The sequence below is a fragment of the Leuciscus leuciscus genome (genome assembly GCF_965113295.1).
Source record: "Leuciscus leuciscus genome assembly, chromosome: 9".
NCBI lineage: Eukaryota > Metazoa > Chordata > Actinopteri > Cypriniformes > Leuciscidae > Leuciscus > Leuciscus leuciscus.
The window spans coordinates 18,762,119-18,784,469 of NC_138733.1; the positions used below are offsets into that span (position 1 = coordinate 18,762,119).

The following is a 22,351-nucleotide window of genomic DNA, read 5'->3' on the forward strand; positions in this document are numbered from 1 at the left end:
TTCCCTGTGACAAGATGGCCGCCGGTGTGATGCCATTCGAGACTCCGCCTTAAGACATCTAGCCTTATATGGATATCTATGGCTTAGACCTTGGTGTAGGATATAGGCTTGTTCGACTTGAACCAGCGCTGCACAGACCGATCGGTTTATGACATCAAAGTACCACGAGAGCAATTAAAAAGCATAAGGAGACGTCTACTTTCTATTCGCTCTCGCGGTACTTTGATGTCATTCACAGATCGGTCTGTGCCGCGCAGGTTCAAGTCGAACAAGCCTTATAACTGCTGTGATCTTTGTAATTGTAAACGGGGCGGCCTATGAACTCTTTGTGAGTCTTGAAGATGACTTCTGCTGATGAAACTGCAAACTATCTTCAGAAAAACTTTTCTTCATGATGAGCGAACATCCAGGTCATGAGATAAACTGGACCATCATTGTTAAAGGAATCTCATGCTAAAGGAGGTCCATCAAAACATTTCAATAAATCATTCAACAATGTAGGCAATGCTTGAAAACTTTTGCGAAATTAGCACTACTAAAGCCTTAAAAATACATTTGAGACAAATTCTAAAAATAGTATTCAGGCATGCAGCAAAATATAGATGAAATTATATAATTACTAATACACAGCCTTTTTTTTCCTACCTACTCCATTAACACGTTTAACAACTTAAGAGTTAATGCATGTATTAGTATATAAGAAAATATTTTCATTATATTAGAAAATATATATTTTTATATTAATGCCATTTGCAGTTAAAGTAGATCTGTTGTACTGTAGAAAATAGTAAGATATACACATCATATCATCTGAATAAACTATAGGCTCATACACACACAAAAAAAAAAACAGGCCACTGACCTGTTTCCTGAAAACAATCAATACTGAAATCAAGGGTCAAGAATCACCTACACCCACTCAGAGTGAGAGAGTTACTGTAAATGTTTGTTTATATTTGCAAATCCCTTGATCCCTTCTAATATTGTGTCTGAAAAGATCTAATCATTAAAATGTCAAGTAAATCTATTAAATGAGCAATTAAATGATACTTTTACTTTAGAATGCACACCATGATTAAGATTTTACCATGTTTGTTTTTCTGCCTGGATCACTTATAATGTTTGTAACATTGCATGGATATTCAGATCGGCGGATTGGCAAACTTCCTACTGTATGTGTTATTGTGAGTTCTTCTGTTTTTTTAAGAATAATAGTCTGTCTTTTCCTGATTACCCTTTCTATGATGGGATGAGTGAAGTTTCTGACCTCTCAATGACTTTAGGTAAGGTGATTTGTTATTTGCTCATATTTCATAATTTAGTTGTTTGTTGTTGCTGTTCAGTTAATGCAGGATAAAAATAAGTAATATGCTACAGGATGAGGACCTTTAATGGTCATAAATAACCCTCTTACAAGACAAGATAACTGAAGCAGAGCTGAGACCAGATAAAAAACAATCCCAAGATATAATCAAAACATCTTGTCTGATTCTGAAATGTTGCCATAGTATGTAGCTACTACACATTCAACAATTCAACCAGCTCACTATAACTTGTTTTCATCACTTTTATTAATCATATGCATTGTGAACTGAACAGTCATGTTCTCAAGAGACATGTCCAAAAACTAATGAGAATTTGGAGGGTTGTTCTAATTTGGGATGATATTGGAAATCATTTTGCACAGGATAAAGAATAAACATTATAATATTATGCATTAAAGTGTTCAAACATCTTTATCCAAGCTGAACTATGAGGTGATGCACTTCAGCAGCTTCATTCACAGTGAAAGGAGTACTCGGCCTCTGACTGATCACCTGAAGGAAAAGAAAGATGTTCACATTCATACAACAATGGAAACCAGTACATGGAAATCTGAATAAACATTGTGCATCACATGATCAAAACATTCAACACTGGCGTTTTAAATCTTACTTTTTTGATAGTAATCGTACACTTTGACCACAGCTGGCTTGAGATTCTTAACTGGAAGAATCTGTTTCATTTGTATCTGGTAATTCATTGGAATATTTTGTGGGATCTGCAGGAGGAAACAAACACGTTAGTTATGGACATTATGGATAAAAGGTTTATGAATAGACCTAATGATTTAAAAATCATATGTATGTTGCTGTTCTCTCACCTCCTTCAAATACACAATGACATGATCATCTTTAGAATCGACCCGTTCCACAAGTGGTACGTATGATCCGGAAGAACTTCCAAGCTGTGGGAAAAAGTGCTGGTTAATTTCTAAATAGTGAACCTTTACACATTCTGTAATGAATCACTCAAACACACCATTGATGTATCAGCTGTGAATCCAGATAAGAGTTTAATATCCACAATGACCATGTTAGTCCTTGCCTGTAGACCATCGTATCTGGAAAAGAGCAAATGAAAAGGTTTGGTTCTTAAATGCCTCATATAAATGTATAAATAAGCGAGAACAATAGCCAGTATAATTAACAAGACATTCAGAGTTTATCACTCAAATCACTCATAATGTGTCAATAATAAAAATGTTTTCTTGTTTCTCAAGTAAGTGTTTAGTGTTGCAGTTTTAACTACTGAGATATGCCTTTTCAGTTTATATTGCTTTTGTGTTTATTAAGATGTTAAAAATATAGACTTATTTGTTGGTTAATCTTAAATTATAATCATGTCTTTTGACTTGAATAAAAATTCTTACTTGACAGTGAATTTCAAAATGAAATTTTGTCCCAATGTTTTGCAATCTCCCTCAATCTTAGCGTCAATGCTCAATGTTTTAACTTCAGTAGGAGTGGGAATGTTGTAGAACTGAGCTATCTGAGGGAGTCAACACAAACAAAAATAAATGAATAAACCATTTCACAGCAGAATAACCACAATGCCAAGAAAGTGAGAATGAGTAAATGAAGCTGAACGCACTACAGACCTGCACAGACACACAGGTTGAGCCCTTCACTTCAATGCTGTATTTGGCTGGAACGGTCTGCAGCTGCTTCTCCTGGTACAGTAACTTGTTGTCCTGATTGACATCGAAGTGGTGAGTGTCTCCTGCTGACTGTACAGTCACTGTGCTGGAGCCGTCAGAGCTGAACACTTTGGTGGCGTACAAAGACAGAGCCTGAAGAGCCACCACTGTGTCCTGGGAAATAAATGTGTTCAGTAATGTCACTTTTACTCATTCACACCGGTAATAATGTGTTTTATTGGAGTAGTTTGAGTAACCTGTGTGGAGGAGAATCCTCCATAGGCATTCTGCTGCTTCACAAGCCAGCTGACAATCCTGTTAGCATAGCCCAGATCAGCTGTAGTGACTGAATCTGCAGAGAGAACAGCTAGCAGCACATATGAGCTGATCTCCACTGCCAGAGAATCAGAGTCATCAGCAGATGCAGACTGAGACCAGTGGAGATGAGACCCTTGAGGACAAAAGACACACGCGTAACTCAATGAGCATGACAAAAAAAACAAAAAACATTAATACAGTAAAAGGCAACAGAAATCATCAGAAACAAACCTCTTACCGTCTGAAATAGCAACATCCTCCAGTTTCTTGAAAAGCTGCTGTCGAGTGTCCGTGTCATTAGCCAGACTGAAAGTGTAGGTGAGCAGAGCAGTGGTGTAAATGTTTTTGACATCCTCAATGACGGACCTCAAGCATGACAAACCTTTACTGACGACAGGATCCTGTGACAAAAACAGAGAAACAGACACTGTGAGTGTCATTTTTCTATGAGTTTATACTGTGTTTCCTGAAGATGAACTTACTGTGACTGGAGTTTCCAGTTCAAGCAATGATGCAGTAATGTAGGCAGTCATGGTCACTTTATCATTCACTCCACCCTGGAATATATGAGAAATGAAGAATAAATAAAGCAACACTCAAACTATTAAAGGAAAGTTTATCTAGACAAACTTTGATGTTGGCTTGAGAACATCTAAATATAAAAAAAAAGCTTAAACTTTTACAGGTCTTAGATTCCAGGTTTTCTAGATAGTTACTAGACCATTTCTAGGTGGCTGCTATAGTGTTCTAGATAGAAAGAGAGATATAGAGAGATAGAAGTTGACAGACCTTCATTCTGTTGTTGAACAAGCTTCCCTGTTGGATAAAACAGCCGTCTGAATCCCGTCTACTTATTAACCAATTCTTTGCACCCTGAATAATTTCTGGATCAATAAATATGTATTTCTGTGCTCTGCCAAAAGACCTCAGCACAAAGGCAGTCAACCTGGTGGTGTGGAAGATATAATAATAAAAAAATGTCATCAGGTGTTTTAATGAATTCCATTCATCATAAATATCAAAACAAATAATTTGAACTAAGAGACACATTCTTAAATGTTTATTTTTTTATTTATTTTATTTATTTTTTTATTGTACTATTCTCTTGGGTTTATTACCTTGATATTATTTATGTTTAACAAAAGTAATAGTGAAAATATATTTACCATGTATTCCCATCACCATAACCAAATGTGCTGTATGATCCATCAGAATGCTTGTAGTTCATTTGTCTCTGGTATCCTGTTTGGTGTGATAATGGTTAACACTTCAACAGTTTGATTCAGTGTGTCTGATTATTCAACTTTACTGAATGACATTCAGGTGTGTATAGAAAAATGTATAATTTGGCAGTATTTTCTCAGTATTTCTTTGACATGATTTATGTCTCTCACCGCTCTTCAGGAAGCCTGTGGCTCTCTCTCGGATGGCTGAGGTGAGCTGCTCCGTGTTCTCCAGATACTGCAGAATGTAAATATTGGGAGAAAGAACAGCCATGTTTTGCTCTCCACAGCCGTACGGCATCCGTAATAATCCGTGAAGATTCCTCAGTGCACGACCCAATATGTCTCCTATAAACCATACACAAATAAAACTCACTACATTTTATAAGTCCAAACCCAATCTCATCATATATGCTTGTATTTTTAAATGTTACCAATGACTGAAACAGAGGATCTGGCTGATCCCTCTATCACATCTTTAGGGAGAGACAGAGCCACTTCCTCTGAGAGACTGTCACCTACTGTATGAAACAGACAGACAGAAACGCATCAACAGTGTAATGCAATAATATTAACATTCTAATACCATCTGTGAAGTCCCAATAATAATAATATAATCGCAAGCAGGAATTACTGTGTTTCAAGCACTTTGGAAAAGGGAAGAAAATAGCCACAATTTCAAAATGTGGCACAGCTTAACTACTAAACTACATTTTTCATGAAAGGCTGACAAATTTCAGCTTTCTCAATTACAATGTCAGTGACATATGAGAATATTTTGGTTACTGTATATTTTAGCTCCCTCTGTTGGTCCTCAAATTTGGTGTGTCCTCAAAATGTCCGTAATGCAATGTGTACTAATTTTAATGAGTTTGTGTTTATAAGTCTATGAGCCAATTAGTCTTTTATATGGAAAACATATTGACAACCAAAATTCTTTGAGCAACTTTTTGTCAGTTGAAAAAACTTCACCGCTTGATCCCCGAAAAAAACTGAACAAAAGCAAAAGGGTTCCAGCATTATTGGTGCTTATACACCAAAATATATGAAATATTTGCAGACTAACCCTTTGGACACAATAACCAGCTTTGAGTCTCTGTCTTTTCAGTTCCTTCCGCCTGCAGCATAAAACAATCACATCAACACATCATTTTGACATAAGCAGCATTATGATAAAGGGTAAATGACATCTAAGAGACATTTGACGAGCGCTGACCTGTACAAGTAGAGTTCGTGTGACCGTGTCTATGCGTCCTCTCTCTGGGACGCTCACAATCTCATTGTCACACACAGTCTGGGACGCCTCTGCCTCTGCACTGACTGTAATATTCAAGACTCCTAAAACATAAGACATGTACGTGAAGATACAACAGACACAAACACCGAGAAACAATGATTCAGACTGGAAAACTCACCAAGAACAGAAGGAGTGAGGATCCATTTAAAGGTTTTTCTTCCATCAGCACATAGACAGGATGAATACTGATCATCAGAGGAGGCTTTGAGAGTGTAGTCTGAAGATGGAGCTGGAGTCACTTTAACCTGTCAATCAACCACACATGATTAGAGGCATATTTGATATGATTTGATTAGACTGAGTCTGAAATCTCACCATGATGCACTTGGACAGATAGCTGAAGACAGTGGCCTTCAGCTCAAAGATCTCCCCACGGATGATGGAGTATGGCAGAGAGAGCTCCAGGAAGAAGGGCTGGAAAACTGTCAGCTGAGCAGGAGGAGCGAGACCCAGACCTTCAGAGGACAGACAGAAGACCTCCGTCTCCCAAGAGGTGATGGTGTCAGGAACCGTGACAGGAACCTGAGCTGATCCAGAGTCCCTGTGGAGGAATTACAATAATAGGCATATTTGATTCTGACCCTGCCATTTTTCCTGTATAAAATAACAATATTCAGCACACAGATGATAAAATAACTGGATTCAAAATCTGCAAAGCAAGCAAGGTATTTTCTGTCCTGTGGGTGTGAGGGGAGATGATGTTTTAAAGATAAGTAATAAGATAAATATGATGTTAATTGTGCTGATTACGCTTCACATACCCCACTTCAGCAAGTTCCCAGATCCACGTTTCTGGAAAGACGGTCCGAATCGTCACTGCTGGAGAATGTCTGTCATTTGAACCATAATCAGCACCCAGTCGTGAAGACATCATCACTGCCACTGGAACATCTTTATAACGATACATCACTGTAAAAAAAAGTTATATTTTGTAGTGAGCAGAAAAGCACTAAGTGAAAAGAAAATGGATGGCAGATCATAATTTTAATACACATAATTTTATTTTCATTTACAGATATATTTTAGTGTTGTCAAGAGTTTTCTAGTTTCAGTTTATTTAGTTTCCGTTTTTCGTTTTAGTGTTTTATGGCTCCCAAAGTTAATGCGTTAATTTTATTTTCCAAAAGTTATATATAAGTTTTATAATTGATTTGTTGTACCAATAATAACAGTCAAAGTCAAAGTTAACTAATGACCCCAGAAAAACTGTCTTTTCCTACTACATCACTATAATTGTGGAATTGTACGAATTGCGTGAGTTTCACAATTTTACAAATTTAACATATATTTTTAAAATATATTTCATAACAAGCACCTATATATTAAAACATATATTGGATTGTAATGACAGTATATGTACCTATATTTGTATGTACCTTGGTATCGGTGATATATCAAGCCTCTGTATGACAGACACTGAGGGACTCGCACAACCAAATTTGTTGCCAACTTCAATCCCACTCTCTGTCAAATGGCAATGATGAACCACAATAGAAGTCATGAAAATACAAATTACTTTTAATTGTCAGTATAATCAAGTGAACATTTTTATGCATTTACTTGCACATGTGCAGTATATACTCTGCCAATCATTATCTAGTGCACTGCCACACATATAATCCACCTGTTACCTTTAAGGATTCATAGACGTTGTCTGTCGGCACAGCTCGACGGGGTCTCACATGCAGACACTCCTGCTCATCTTCAACAGAATAAGGATAATCTGACACCGACTGCACTGGCAGCAAGTTGAAGACCTGTGATGGGACCAAGTTCACACACTATCAGTATGATTTCTAAATAATTTATGTATTTTCAACAAAACTTTAATTCCATTTTGGAGAGAAAAGATTACAGAATCATGTTAAATCTCCTGAGATCAGGATTTTAGCTTAAACACTGATGGATCTGTAATATAAAATTACAAATATGTGAGTCACATGTGTGTCATTACGAGTAGTGTGTCATAAACACTATAATATAGTGTTTTTAAATAACATATTAGGGTGTTTTCTATATGTTCTATGCTGTGTTGAAACTTGTTGAAACTTGTCTTTTGTGAGAGTGTACAAAATATCTTTTGTTCTAAGAGATTACAGCCTGGCCTCCAAGGTCATGGGATGGGGAGTGTAAATATGATGGGGAAGTGATGGTGTCTTCTCACTGAGGACAGAGTTCTGTATGTCAGACAACCTTCTTGCTGCATGAATAAAGTTTTAAAAGACAAATTCATGGTCTGAATTTCATTTTGGCCTCACCCAAGTAATTTTTCCTCGACAGATCATAGCAGTAATAACTAAAGTCTGTTATCACTAAATTCCCACTGTAGATTCCCATTATGAAGACACATTTAATCAATACTTAATCTTAAAGCATCTACACCTTGTCAGCATCCAGTTGTTTTCCTGACTCCAGGATCAGGACGCTCTGATCTACAGCACTGAGGCCACACAGAGAACCAGGCTGAGCTGAGAGCTGGAGAGTGTTTTTCTCACCAGGAACCGCTTTAGCAGGAGAAAACTGCAGAGACACCTGTGAAATACAGTGAATAGGATTTCTTTTAAAATTGAGTCAGCAATACAGTTTAAAGAGGCTCATTTCTAAAGCTACAATACATACCTTGTTTTTGAAACACTTTTCAATGTCGAAACTTTTGCTACTAGCAACAACATTTTCACTGGGCAGAACACAGTATGCCAGAATCTGCAGTACAGGAGCCAGATCTGAACCAACAGACAGTTTGAACGACATTGTGCCACTTGCTCCATTAGAAGACTTCACTTCAACCTTCTCATATCCATGATGAACGATCACTCCTCTGGACAAGACCTGAAACAGACAGATGACACTCTAATAACAAACTGACTAGTGCAGCCAAATAATACTGTTAAACAAAAGCATCTCTGTAATAATATAAATACTGCACTTGTTCTCACCATATAGACAATGTCCGTTTTGAAGTCTTCAACAGTCTCTCCAATAAAATAATACTTGATGGTGGCTGTAAACTCAGAGTCACACTTTAATGGTTGCTCAGTATTCTCTATAATCAATTGACTTAGTGTTGGGGTGTATGGAGTGGCAGGCTGGAAAAGCTGGACTGTTTTTTCTTCTGTAGAGATGTAAGGCGTGTTGTGGCCATAATAACGGCCCTCTTGAGAGACACTTGCCTGATAACAAAGAATCAGAAATAACTCATGGAACTGAACTCTTCAGGGAACACAAAAGAAAACTAAAAAAAACACACAAAAAAAAACTCTTACAATCAGATTAATATCACTTTCAGGATGACTGGATGTATTAAAAGAGAAGCTGGCCAGTCCATCACTGTCTGTAGTGAGATTTAGGAGCAGTTTTGGGGACCAAGTGTTACCCTCCAAAAGATAAACCTCTTTGTTTTGAATTGGTGCACCTTTGAAATTTGAGAGTTTGATCTGTTGAAAATAAGATTTTGCAGAAATACATTAAGGAATAATTCCATACATAATTAATGGTGTTAAACTGAGACAAACTGATTTTAGACTTACTTTTCCTTCTATAATTGATCCATGTTCATATGTTTTGGGCAGCTCGGTAAATGTGGCTTTACCAATTTCGTAAGTGAGAGTTACAGATTCAGATTTTGTCATGGTGATCTCTGTAAACAGTAAAAACACCAAAATAAATATTCTTTAAAATAAAATTTAAGTAAAACATAAAAAATGAGAAATTCAAGAAGTACCAGGATCTGACCAAATCCCGCAGCTCACCTGTTCCTTCTTCTGTAACCATTGCCTCAACACGAAGAGAATTCTCCAGCCTATCCTTTAGTGTGGCGTTGAAAAAGACTGATATTTCTAAGGTATGGATGGCACAGCCTGTCTTTTTTATCTAATTATAAGGAATGAACACAAAGATAGCATGTTGACTGTAGAGTGGTTTAATTGGATTAGTGGAGGTAAGATAATGTGCCATTACTTGTACTGTGTTTCAACTTACATACCTCAATGGTTTCCTCTAAACACACTGGAGTGGTATAATAGTAGGACAAATTATTACGACACACTTTCACCCATGATTTACCAGGTACAGGCTGTCCATAAGTATATCTGTGAAAAAGATACAAGCAACTGATCTACGACCCAGGGTTGAGTTAAGCAACTAATACACTACCGTTCAAAAGTATGGGGTCAGTAAGATTTTTTTATGTTTTTAAAAGAAGTATCTTCTGCTCACCAAGGCTGCATTTATTTGATAAAAAACAAAACAGAAAACAGTAATATTGTGAAATATTATGACAATTTAAAATGACTGTTTTCTATTTTAATATATTTTAAATGTAATTTATTCCTGTGATCAAAGCTGAATTTTCAGCATCATTACTCCAGTCTTCAGTGTCACGAGATCCTTCAGATATCATTCTAATATGATGATTTGATGCTCAAGAAATATTCATTATTATTATCAATGTTGAAAACAGTTGTGTACAAATTTTGTAAAAAAATGTTTGATGAATAGAAAGTTCAAAAGAACAGCATTTATTTAAAATAGAATATTTTCTAACATTATACATGTCTTTACTGTAACTTTTGATCAGTTTAACTCATCCTTGATGAATATAAAATAAAAAATTAATTCTTACTGACCCCAAACTTTTGAACGGTAGTGTTTAATGTTACAAGAGCTTTAGATTTCAGATAAATGCTGTTCTTTTGAACTTTCTATTCATTAAAGAATAAAAAAATAAAAAAATTGTACACAACTGTTTTCAACATTGATAATAATAATGAATGTTTCTTGAGCATCAAATCATCATATTAGAATGATTTCTGAAGGATCATGTGACACTGAAGACTGGAGTAATAATCCTGAAAATTCAGCTTTGATCACAGGAATAAATTACAGTTTAAAATATATTAAAATAGAAAACAGTCATTTTAAATTGTCATAATATTTCACAATATTACTGTTTTTTTTTTTATTGTTTTTTATCAAATAAATAAATGCTTGGTGAGCAGAAGATACTTCTTTTAAAACATAAAAAAAATCTTACTGACCCCAAACTTTTGAACGGTAGTGTATATTCGGATGGGGGTTACAGTAAATAAATGACAACAAAGTTAAAAAGAAAAAAGAAAACAATTATCAATTATCAATTAAATCAAAGTAACTTAATTGTGCCAAGATTGTAAGAACACACTGCTCGCTTTAATGCAGGAAATAAAATAAACCACTCACTTTCCGCAAACCTCAATTATCAGTTCCTCTTCTTCAACACTCACTTCATTTGGGCTTTTTACAGTAACTTCAAACTTAGGCAAAACTAGAAGTTAGAAGGCAGACATTAGAGTTCCCTTTCAAAAGATACTCTCAATGCTGAGCTGAGCGCTATGGGAAAACATCTTTGTTTGACCGGTTGTGAACACGTGTGGCAAATACACCTAATTAAATTAGGTGAGCTTTCAGGTTCAATTCTTCCTTTTCTCTTGTTCTTTCACCAGATCGTGAGGTCCTCCAGCCCGTTTTTGGAGCATGCTCCAGCGCTTCTTCAGATCAGGCTGAGGACGTCAGTTCTCTTGGGGAAATGGATATCGAGTGCACTGCCTCTGAACGGTCCTCTAGTGATGACAGATCATACAATGAGCTACTCGAGGTAGTTACTCATGCTGTGGACAGTCTTCAAATAGACTGGCCACAGAAACAAGAGACACCCAGACGATCAAAGTTAGACGACAGATTTCTGTCGGGTGGCCAAGGCATCAGAGAGACAGTCCTTCCCCTTCTTTCAAGGTCTCCATGATGAACTATCAAGGCCATGGAATAAAATATTCTTCCTGTGTCTTTGTGCCTGCGACGTTGGTTTATAAGGCCAACGTCTATCATTTTCATATAAAAATTCTGCAGCAACACAGGGAGCACCTGAGTTTCGCTTTTGGGGGTGAAGCTTACCAATTCCGGGTTCTTCCATTTGGCCTAGTCTTGTCACCCCGCACATACACAAAATGGATGGATGCAGCACTGGCTCCTTTGTGATTACAGGGCATCCGCATTTTAAATTACATAGACGACTGGCTGATACTAGCCCAGTCTTAAGAGTTTGTGCTACGACATTGAGATATCGTCCTAGCTCATCTTCATACTCTGGGGTTGAGACTCAATGCCGAGAAAAGCATTCTCTCTCTGGCCCTGCCGCACGTGTCGAGTCCATCTTAAACACCCTGAGCAATGTCAGGCTAGGTCAGGAAATAACACTCCATCATTTTCAAAGAATTCTCCATCTTATGGCAGCTGCGTACATGGTTATACCTTTGGGCCTTCTGCACAGGAGGCCGTTTTAGTTGTGGCTCAGAGCCAGGGGATTTCATCCAAGGGCCAGTTCCCAAAGGTGAATAAGGGCACTTTTGGTGCGCACCCGGGTTCGAATGACGTCAGAGTTCGGTTCGTTTGGATGATGTGAACACTGTTTTCCGAACTCTAATATAATGTGAACACAGTCCATCGGGGGCAGGGGAAGGGGGGAGCAATCGAACTCGGGTTCAAACAGGCAATCGAACCAAGTGTGAAAGCACCCTAAGGTTTACGAGCCACAGGCACTGTCGGGAAAGTGCAAGCCAGGGATTTAAACGGGCCGTGCCGGGCTAAAAGCCCCGGGCCTGTAGCACCGAGCCAAAAACACACTGCGTTTCCACTGTCGGGCCAGAAACTCTGCAGCGCTTCACTAAAACACGCCCGTAACACGCCTATCTGGAACAAAGTCACACTAACCCATCATTTCACCAACAAATGGACGTTTTATAAAAAATAAATAAATAAATAAATGTCAATGTTTAAAAAAAGAATCAATGTTTTACCACAGGTTTACAATAAAAAGTGATACATTGATACATTGATTAAAACTGCACAATAGTCACACAGAAAAAAATTGGTTTTTAAAATAAGGTCTATTTAAAATAAGGTCTATTTAAAATAAGAAAGAGGACAGACTTACTAATTCAGTCGCGTCTGTTTCTGTTTATTTGGTAGTTACAGGACATATTTACATCACATTTAGAATATTTGCTATGTTTACTATGGTAATGGTTAGCGTTCAGTCTTTTGCATCACGTATAAATATCAGAATCCACATCGGATCACAAACAGAAGGCATTCGAACATGAAAGTGAGTTTTGAGGTAAATTATTTTAAAAGTCTTTAATGCTGATGTTAGCTGTGACAGAATCATCATCAGATGTCAAATGTCGAATTTGAACCACTGAATTTGTGGAAGCGAATTTGTAAGGCGAAATAAAATGGACTGAAAATGTAATATTATAGGTTGTATTTTAAACTAAATAAACATTTTGGAAGAGAAATCTGAAAGGTATTATTTAATTTTTAAAAATGAAAATGTGTCTGAAATGTTTTGAATTGAAATATTCACAGCTTAAATATTCAACCATGTTCAATTTCAGCCCATACAAATGCAAGCCCTAAAAATACAATGCATTAAAATGCAAGCACGGGCCTATTTTTTTCAATTAGGTTTTTTTTTTTTTTTTTACTTTTTTTTTGTTTTACTTCCATAGTTTACTTAAATGATGACAGCGCCATATTGCATTGTATTGGTCCACGGAAAGTTGATACTCTATACTGTAGTTATGTATATTATAACATTGTATAGTGTAATGCGATGTGATGTATAGTGTGATTTATTTTGATATAACAATCAAGTCATGTTATGCTGATTATTTCTTTATTAAGTTGGCTTGAAAAAGATATTACTGATATTGTAGCCTACTTAAGATTATTATTATTATTATTATTCTGAGACTAATAATCTCAGAATTCTAATTGCTACTCCTCCAAAACTGTTCAAGCTACATCCACCAAACTCAGACTAGAGTCTCTAGATGTTCATTCTGTTATGACTTAGTGTGCTATATTGTAGCGTTCTCAGACAAGGACGAGACGTTTTTAATAACAAAGGGTGTTTATTAGAGGATGTTGTCGGCCACAGCCCACGCCATACACACCCGACTTATAAGAGAACCGTACTTGAACCAGCGAGGCGCTCAAACTAACTCTTATCTCTCAGGTTCCCCCACAACTCCCCAAGGGGTGGAGCCTTTTTCCATATTCAACTTCAACATCGAATCAATCGAATCACACAAAATGAATAAAGTACAACAGTAACATTAAATGCATCCTTATTTGTAACAGAACAGCATTTTGAACACGTTACAAAATCTTTTCAGACTGATCAGACTTACAGTTTTCCTAAAAATGCTGATCAAAACTCGGAAAAATCCCATAGACTTTCATTGACGGAATGTTCAGATGAGCCAAGACTATTCAAACTTCAACAGTCTAAAATTCAATTTTGACAGTTGGAGAGGCTCATTAGACTCCATTAGCTGCCATTCTATACTATTTCTAATCCATCGAGACTCTATCTATCTACATCTATATCTATATCTATCTATCTACAAACTACTTTTAACTTCAAGCTTTTAAAACTTTCTTTCTAACTAAGCTTTCTTTCTTTCATTAACTCCAAACAAAATGTAAAAAAAAATTTAAGTTGGAGAGGCCCATTAGACTCCATTAGCTGCCATTATATGTACTATTTCTAATCCATCGAGACTCATTTAAGCTTCCATTCTTATCTATCTCTCTATCTATCTACAAACTACTTTTAACTTCAAGCTTTTAAAACTTTCTTTCTAACTAAGCTTTCTTTCTTTCATTAACTCCAAACAAAATGTAAAAAAAATTAAGTTGGAGAGGCCCATTAGACTCCATTAGCTGCCATTCTATGTACTATTCCATCGAGACTCATTTAAGATTCCATTCTATCTAATATTTCTAAACTAAAAACCGTCAAACTTCAAACTTTTAAAACTACTTCAAACTTTCTGGCTAGGCTTTTTCATGCCAACTTAAAGTTTGTCGACAAACTTTTTTATCTAGTTTATGTTTTATTGTAGAACCACACACATACCCACACACCAGTGGCGGCTGCTGGTCTTTCAAAGAGGGGAAGCTCATTTTCAGCCTACATCATAAAAACTAATAAAAAAGTAAAAGAAAAAAGAAAATGCTCTGTGACCCTGGCTGCGTTCCAGTCCAAAATGGTCATGCCCTTCACTTGCTAACTTCCCTCCGTCTCATTCACTCGGATGTACGTCATTTCGAGTGCCCACTACTGGCGGAAACTGCAATGGGCTGAATTGGAACATCCTAAGCCCTTGATCACTTGGAATCAGCTATGTAGTTGATTTATTATTTACATTTGTTTTCCCTTTAAGAATTTGTTTAATGCAGCATCCAAATATATGGTGTTTGGGTTGTTTTCAATAAAAAAAATTAGAATTAATATACCTATCATAGAGTTGTTTGTTGTGGTGGTGATTAGACGAGATCTGTGGTGACGTCACAATCGTACTGCATTGTGGGACATATAGGTGCCTGAAGTGTGCATATGAAGTAGACTCGCTCCCTCGGTCAAAATCGTGGGAACGAGGGTCTATCCATCTAAACTTCCCTCGTCCACTTCATGAAGTGGAACGCACTTCAAAATGGCGGCGGGGATTCCCCCGAGGGGAAGTGCTTAGGGAAGTTTGCAAGTGCGTGTCTAAAAGTGGACTGGAACGCAGCACCTGTCGTTCCAACTAGGCGTCTTTTCCAGTGACTTGACCAGTGTCCTCTCAATGGCCAGCAGAGTTAAATAAAGTTGTATAAATGTAATAATATAATAAAGGAATAAATAATAATATAATAAAGTATAACTACTACTACTACTAATATATTTTTTTAATTATTTTAATAATTATTTTTTAATTATTACTAATAATAATATACTGTAAAAAATATAAAAAGTAGTAATATAATAAAGGTATAAATATATAATTGTGTGACAGCAATGGGCTAGCAATTTCGACAAGCAAATACCAAGAAATAGGTTGCTGCAGTTTGTCTTTCAACTACACTTGAAAAATACGCGATGGGACTGAGTTCAAATAGCTTCAGCGTCAGCGACTTTTTATTATATGAAATCGCTGTCAATCAAAAGGAGATGCAGCCTTTCGAAAAACCCTCCAATCATCACGCAGACACCCGGAGTCCAGGCCAGCCCACTCCTCATTCACCCCCAGAGACGCTGAGCGTCCCTGGCTGGGCATGATATAATTGCAGCATTTATCCAATGACCGTCTAGTTTCGAAGCACTGAAAAAAACTGTTCGAAGCAGCCCCATTGAAGTCAATGGATGCTGGGATTCAACAGAGAAATGCACTGTGACGCTACGGGAATGTATGAGAAGGAAATCGAGTCAGCCGACCTGCTATATGTAGCTGATTCTGAACGAACTCATCTTTGAGATGAACGTTTTCGAACGCATTTTTAGTCAAAATGTTAACAGAATAGTGCATATTTGACCATTCATTTTTTTTACATTATAGGAGAATCAAGCTTCCCTTGCAGTCTTAAAGAAATCCCCACTGCCGCACACAGACCAACGAATTCTCAGTGTTCAATAAACCCCTTTGATTGAATCAGACTGCCCTGATCCATTCCTGTGTTCTGATCGACACACCACGAGGATGGCTGGAAACATTAGAACCACCAAAGAAACAAAATCCTAGTTTAACTACTTTACATACTTGAGATAACCAGAGCGAGTACCCAGAGCGAGCTGAGTGATGCTATCAAGAACGCCACTGTTCCATTTGCAGAATTACCAGACCTGCATCCTCGTTAATTGGCACTCCTGAGTCGAACTTGGCAAGTCTGAACTACCAAGGACGCAAGTCCGAAGTTTGCATACTTGGAATTGAGAAACGCCCTATGGGCCCTATTTTAACGATCTAAAACGCAAGTGTCAAGCGCAAGTAACTTTGTGGGCGGGTCTTGGGCGCTGTTGCTATTTTCCCGGCGGGATAAATGACTCTTGCGCACGGCGCAAATCTAAAAGGGGTTGGTCTGAAGTAGCTTCATTATTCGTAGGTGTGGTTTGGGCGTAACGTGAAATAAACCAATCAGGGCGTCATCTCACATTCCCTTTAAGAGCAGGCGCGCTTGTTCTAAAGCGGATTCCTATTATAACGGCGGATTTGCCAGGCGCGCGCCGGCAGCAGTTCACAGCCGAGGAGAGCAACGTTCTCATCATGGCCGTAAAACACAGAGAAGTGACATTGGGGATGGAGAAACCCACCCAAATTAACTTCGGTTAAACAGGTGTATGATAATTTGGGTAAATGTGTAAGCTAGATGTATGCTTTTATAATAAATTGTCTATCTATCTATCTATCTATCTATCTATCTATCTATCTATCTATCTATCTATCTATCTATCTATCTATCTATCTATCTATCTATCTATCTATCTATCTATCTATCTATCGTAATAATGTATGATTTGCAAAAATGAAAACTGCTGCTTAGATGAGAGAATCAAAGCGTATGCGCGTTGTGCACACGCTACATTGATTATGGCCAAGCATGCGCCCTTAAAATAGCATAATGAACAACGCGCAATGCGCCACTGACTTTAGACTAGGTTTTTTCTGGTCAGTGGCGCAATTGTTTTATGGAACAGCAAAATAGCAAAAGGGATTGTTTGCGCCGGAACACGCCTCCTTTTTTGCGCTGAACCGCCCAGGGAGCGCAAGTTCATTCCCTAGTTTAGCGACGTGCTTCTGTGGAGGGAAAAGCGTGCTTTGCGCGGGTGCAAAATAGGAATGATACATGCGTCGGTGTACAAAGTCAATTGCGCTGGGTGCAAGATAGGGCCCTATGTCTCATTGGGTGAGAGATGTCATCACACTAGCCTATGAGGCAAGCGGTCAAGCTTCGCCTCTGGGCGTTAGGGCTCATTCTACCAGGGGGACTGCATCCTCCAGGGCTTTAGCAAGAGGTGCCCCATTGCAGCAAGTATGTGATGTGGCAGGCTGGTCCTCTCCGCATTTATTATATTCTATAGTTTGGATGTTCATGTAATTCCAGGCTCACACGTCCTTGAGTCAACATGCCAAACTCATGTCTGAAGCAATTCTCGTGTTTGTGAGCACACACTACACAATCTTGAGGGGTCCAGACACTTCCAGTGCAGCGCAGTTGGCATTCTCGTTCCCATTGCGCTCAGCGCAGCATTGAGACTAGCTTTTAGCTACGAGATGCTGTGCTGCATTGCTGCACTGTGGGGCGTGTTCAGGACATTCTTCAGACAGTGACCTGAAAGCACACCTGTCACACGTCCATTTATAGCCTCTGATTTGCGCATGCCAATGACGTCATCAGAGGTTATTTAAGCAAAAATTTTGCCGTGTTCGCCACATGTGTTCACAACCGGTCAAACAAAGATGTTTTCCCATAGCGCTCAGCGCATCATCTCATTACCACTTTGTCAGGGAACAGGGTTACAGTCAAGTAACCCGTGACGTTCCCTTCTAAAAGCTATTACATATTATTGAAATTCTTCCCATGCAACATTGCAAATCATTTGTTTTAATGACTTACCATATTTTTTCACCTCAAAATCATGTGAGATCATCCTGTCACCAATAAAAGCCTTCAGTTTGTACATGCCTTGACGGGCCTCTGGGTTTAATTCATAAGACCGCTGCAAAATCCACCTTGTTGAAGAAACATTTGTCCATTGACCAATCCGGTTACGTCGACTGTCCTGTTTAATACCAGAGACAGTGCAGATATTTAGTTACAGCTACACATATCCTGACTATCAATGAAGAAATGTATAATTAGCCTACTGAAAATACAATAATTGCAAATATAGCCTAACAGAATTTCTATAGTGTTAATAAGATTTAAAACTTGTGTAAGTTATGACTGCACAGAAGGCTTTGTGTTCTTACCTCAAGAATCACTGTACTATACTGTAAAAGAGTGAATAGTAATTAAAGATTAAAAGCCAAAAATATGTTTATTTATTAAACGTGTATTCAACAATGCAAGAGAAAACAATGGCAGTAAAGATACAAGATAAACACATCAGACCTGCTGATCAAGGGGTGCAAAGTTTGTATCCATGGTAACAACTCTGAAGTGCACTGTAAAATAGAAATGTGTATTTAAAAAAAACTAAATTTTTGGCGTTTTCAGCTCTTATGTGAGAGACAAGGCTTACAGTCAGTATTTCACTCAAATGCAGAGCTGACAACTATATTCTGCTGCGGTTTGAACGTGACTTTTAAGCCAAATTAAACTGTTACAGCCTGACATTTAGACAATGTTACAAGAATTTCTGACCAGTTTGCACCAGCTGACCAGTTAGAATCAAGTAGGCTTATATCAGACAGCTATTATCACATGCAACAATCTATAGCAGGAGTGTCAAACTCCTGAAGGGCCACAGAGTTTAGTCCCAACCCTGCTTCAACACACAGACCTGTAGATTTCAGATAAACCTGAAGGACTTTATTAGCTGAATACCTGATCCTGACATTTAAGGTTAAAGCTAAACTCTGCAGTGGCTCATCAAGAACACCCCTGATCTATAGTATCTGTAGATTTCATATAAAATAAAGTCATATAGATAATGATATAAAGTGATTTACGTTATCAGTTATTTGTAGCTACTCATCCTTATCTTCTTTCCTTATCTTTTCTTATGCTCCTATTTTCTGTTTACAAGTTTGTAAATCCATTGAACTGTTTACTTAATGCTCTTTTACCATCTGTCGGTTTGTGCAACATTTGTAATTTTTGATCATCAGCTCATTGCATGATCATAGCGAGCTTTACTTAATGTATATGTGTTACATCAGCTGTGATCAGGGTTTAGATGTCAGTGACACCAGCATTATTTACTGAGCCTTTGAGACATTCAAAGCTCACCTGTCTGTCCTGGAATATAGATAGGTTTATCAGTCTGGATAAAGGTCAGAGGATGGTAAGGCTTGAACATGACTTTTCTCTCTTCAGTCATCTTGAAAGTTTCTCCCTGTAGTTCGACCTTCATTTTCTGCACTGATTCTGCTTCTACCAGAGGAGCCTGATGAGAAATAACATACTTTATTTACAACCTGCCATGACAAAAAATATATGTGTTATGGTGAAATATATTTGATAATATTCATCATGTGTATGTTTTGATGGCAGACCTTGAAGTTAAAGCAGCGGTGAAACTCTTCCTCAGCTTTCTCCTGCAGCAGTAAAGTACTCTGGTTACCATGAACCAGATGAATGGTCATGACAAGGCTTTCATTGGGCTTGAGAAAACTTGCACACAGTTTGGCCTCAGATCCAGACCCGATCACTGCAGGAAACGTCACCATGAAAGATCTGTCCAGAGAAAAGGATCATACAGTAGTTAGATACAATAAGAAATAAAATGGGACTGAAAAAATTTAAATGGGACTGAAAATCAATACAGATTGTTGCTATTGATCATTTACATGAGAAGTGAGAATACAAGAGCAAACTGTGTAATGAAGTCTGGTGAATTAATTTAATGTTGTTGTTTTTTCAGAACAGTATTGCCTTTAAAAATACACTGTAATTAATTATGAATGATCTTACACATGCCTCAGGTTGTTTTTTAAACAGCAAACATCTACTGTGCAACACATCCGTTAAATCAATACAGGAGAAATCATCAAGACCTATCTTACACAATAACTATTTATCACAATAATAATTTATCACACTTAGAAAGCAAAACACTGCCTTCCTCAGCAGAAATGGTTAAAAACTTACGGCCCGGATGTTTGTCCATTGACACAGATCAGGAGGAAAGAGAGCAGAAGGAGCCTTTTCCAACAGCAGCTAATATTCAGAGTCATGATGATGAGCGATCATCCAGGTCATGAGATGAACTGGACCATCTCTTTTAAAGGGACTCTCATGATAAAGGAGGTCCTTCAAAACTTTTTTTATTGATCATCTGATTAATGATTAATGATTCAACCATGTAGGCAACGCAGTTCAACAACCTGTGCTAACAAGCAATTTGTTGTTTTGCCCAAAAATTAATTTGTGATGAGTTTGATAAATGAAGCAGTTCAAGACATGCAAAAGCTTTACTCTTGCACAGATTAGAATAAACATTCAATTCATTATGAATGTTCCTGAGTGCATAATTCAGTGTTGAACAACTTAAAGGTTGCATGTTGGAATATTCAAGCATGTAAATCTAAATAGTAATTTTATCTGCAGTCAAAAGGGAAGTTGGGAAGTTCAGTTCTTAGTAGTCAATAACATGCAAGAAATCAACTCAGATCTTTAAAGTATATAAGTGTACATGTGATCATCTGAAAACAAACTCCTACTCTTATCCTCATCTACAGAGAAATGTAGAGCTACTGACCTTTAACTCCGTGTAGACAAACAGTGGGCAAAGACAACTGATAATTAACATCCAGTGCACATACATGCAGCCACCCACTCAAACTGAGAGGGAGAGATACTGTAAGCTGCTGTTTGCATTTGTAAATTCTCTGCCTCCACAATACGACTAAACTTATGGCTACTGAAAGTCACCTAAAATCTGTTGTGTAATATTAAATATGCAAGACACTTCCTGCTACCTGAGATTATATGCTATAATTATTTCATGTTCTTAACAAATGTTCAGTGTCATAGGTTTCATTTGGATACTACAGACTAACAAGGGACTAGCATATTGTTGCCCTATTGTTGGTCTGATTGCTTTGATTGTTCTCCTCAGTTATAAGTTGCTATTGATAAACTATAGTCTGCTAAATGATTAAATGTAAATATTGCTCAAGAAAATGTTAATTATTATAGCACTGTTTTTGTCATGTCATAACCTTTATTCTCCTGAAAATTTACTTTATCTCTGGAAAAATAGTCTGGCTTCCATACTCATTGCTCTCATCTCTGCGAGGTCCAGCGGTGTCCCTGCAATTCTGAGCAATCAGTTCTGTATTGGTTTAGTGATTATTTTGAACCTTGTTCTGTTTATCTCCACTGTGAATTTTTCACTAGTATTTTGGATCTATCTTCTGGTTTTGAACCTGTTTTGGATGTATTTTGGCATTAAAGAATACTGTACATCAGGGATTTTCACTCTCAAGCAACCCTGGGACCCCTAATATAAAAAAGCTTGATTTTCTAATTAACTTGGTAATGTCTGATTGGCCTACAGTTTTTTTTTTCATCTTCTTTTTTTTTTCTTGCAGTTTATACAGCCTAGTGCTGTCACAGAGACAAGCGTTATATTTCAGGACAGCTAATTCAATGGTATCTGAATGTATGTCAGATAATAGGGATATTTTCATCAGTGCAAATTCATAAATGGAGCATAAATGAGAATTAACTAACATTACCGAATTATATAATGCTTAACACATCATTCATGTTCTTTCAAGTAATCAGAAATGTAAAAAAATTGTTTTAAAAGAACATTTCTGTTTTATATATCCCTTAAAACAGATTTCTGCAGTACTTTCACTGACTTCCAGAGGACCCTGGCTGTCATGGATCTTAACCCTATTCCTGTAATTGCATAATCTCTTTAGCATTAGAATGTATTGAAAATGTATTATTGTGCCAGTAGCTGTGTCCCAAATGACGTACAGTGCTATACACTATGCATTATACTATGCAATACTGTAC

The 22,351-nt window shown here is 37.3% G+C and overlaps 1 protein-coding gene across 2 annotated transcripts; it reads right to left on the minus strand.

Annotated features, from left to right (window-relative positions):
* Window positions 1-1,546: 1,546 nt before the first annotated feature.
* LOC309506007 (alpha-2-macroglobulin-like) lies at window positions 1,547-20,624 on the minus strand. 2 transcript variants are annotated; one of them, XM_082179519.1, is made up of 34 exons: window positions 20,471-20,624; window positions 19,876-20,056; window positions 19,610-19,766; window positions 18,770-18,822; window positions 18,628-18,648; window positions 18,272-18,437; window positions 11,015-11,099; window positions 9,780-9,885; window positions 9,547-9,667; window positions 9,325-9,434; window positions 9,061-9,231; window positions 8,734-8,967; window positions 8,417-8,626; window positions 8,180-8,329; window positions 7,429-7,554; window positions 7,174-7,261; window positions 6,559-6,706; window positions 6,113-6,338; window positions 5,916-6,042; window positions 5,717-5,838; window positions 5,567-5,618; window positions 4,935-5,018; window positions 4,672-4,848; window positions 4,444-4,519; window positions 4,067-4,223; window positions 3,760-3,834; window positions 3,516-3,678; window positions 3,217-3,410; window positions 2,921-3,133; window positions 2,693-2,811; window positions 2,302-2,383; window positions 2,144-2,227; window positions 1,936-2,041; window positions 1,547-1,817 (listed from the first exon to the last, which is right to left on the minus strand). In XM_082179519.1, exons 1-34 carry the CDS (start codon window positions 20,554-20,556, stop codon window positions 1,777-1,779), a joined length of 4,311 nt encoding a protein of 1,436 aa, XP_082035645.1. In that variant the 5' UTR covers window positions 20,557-20,624; the 3' UTR covers window positions 1,547-1,776. The 2 variants fall into 2 exon arrangements, with proteins under 2 accessions (XP_082035645.1, XP_082035644.1); XM_082179518.1 differs by having other exon boundaries at window positions 1,548-1,817; window positions 4,935-5,021.
* Between the last annotated feature and the right edge of the window lie 1,727 nt (window positions 20,625-22,351).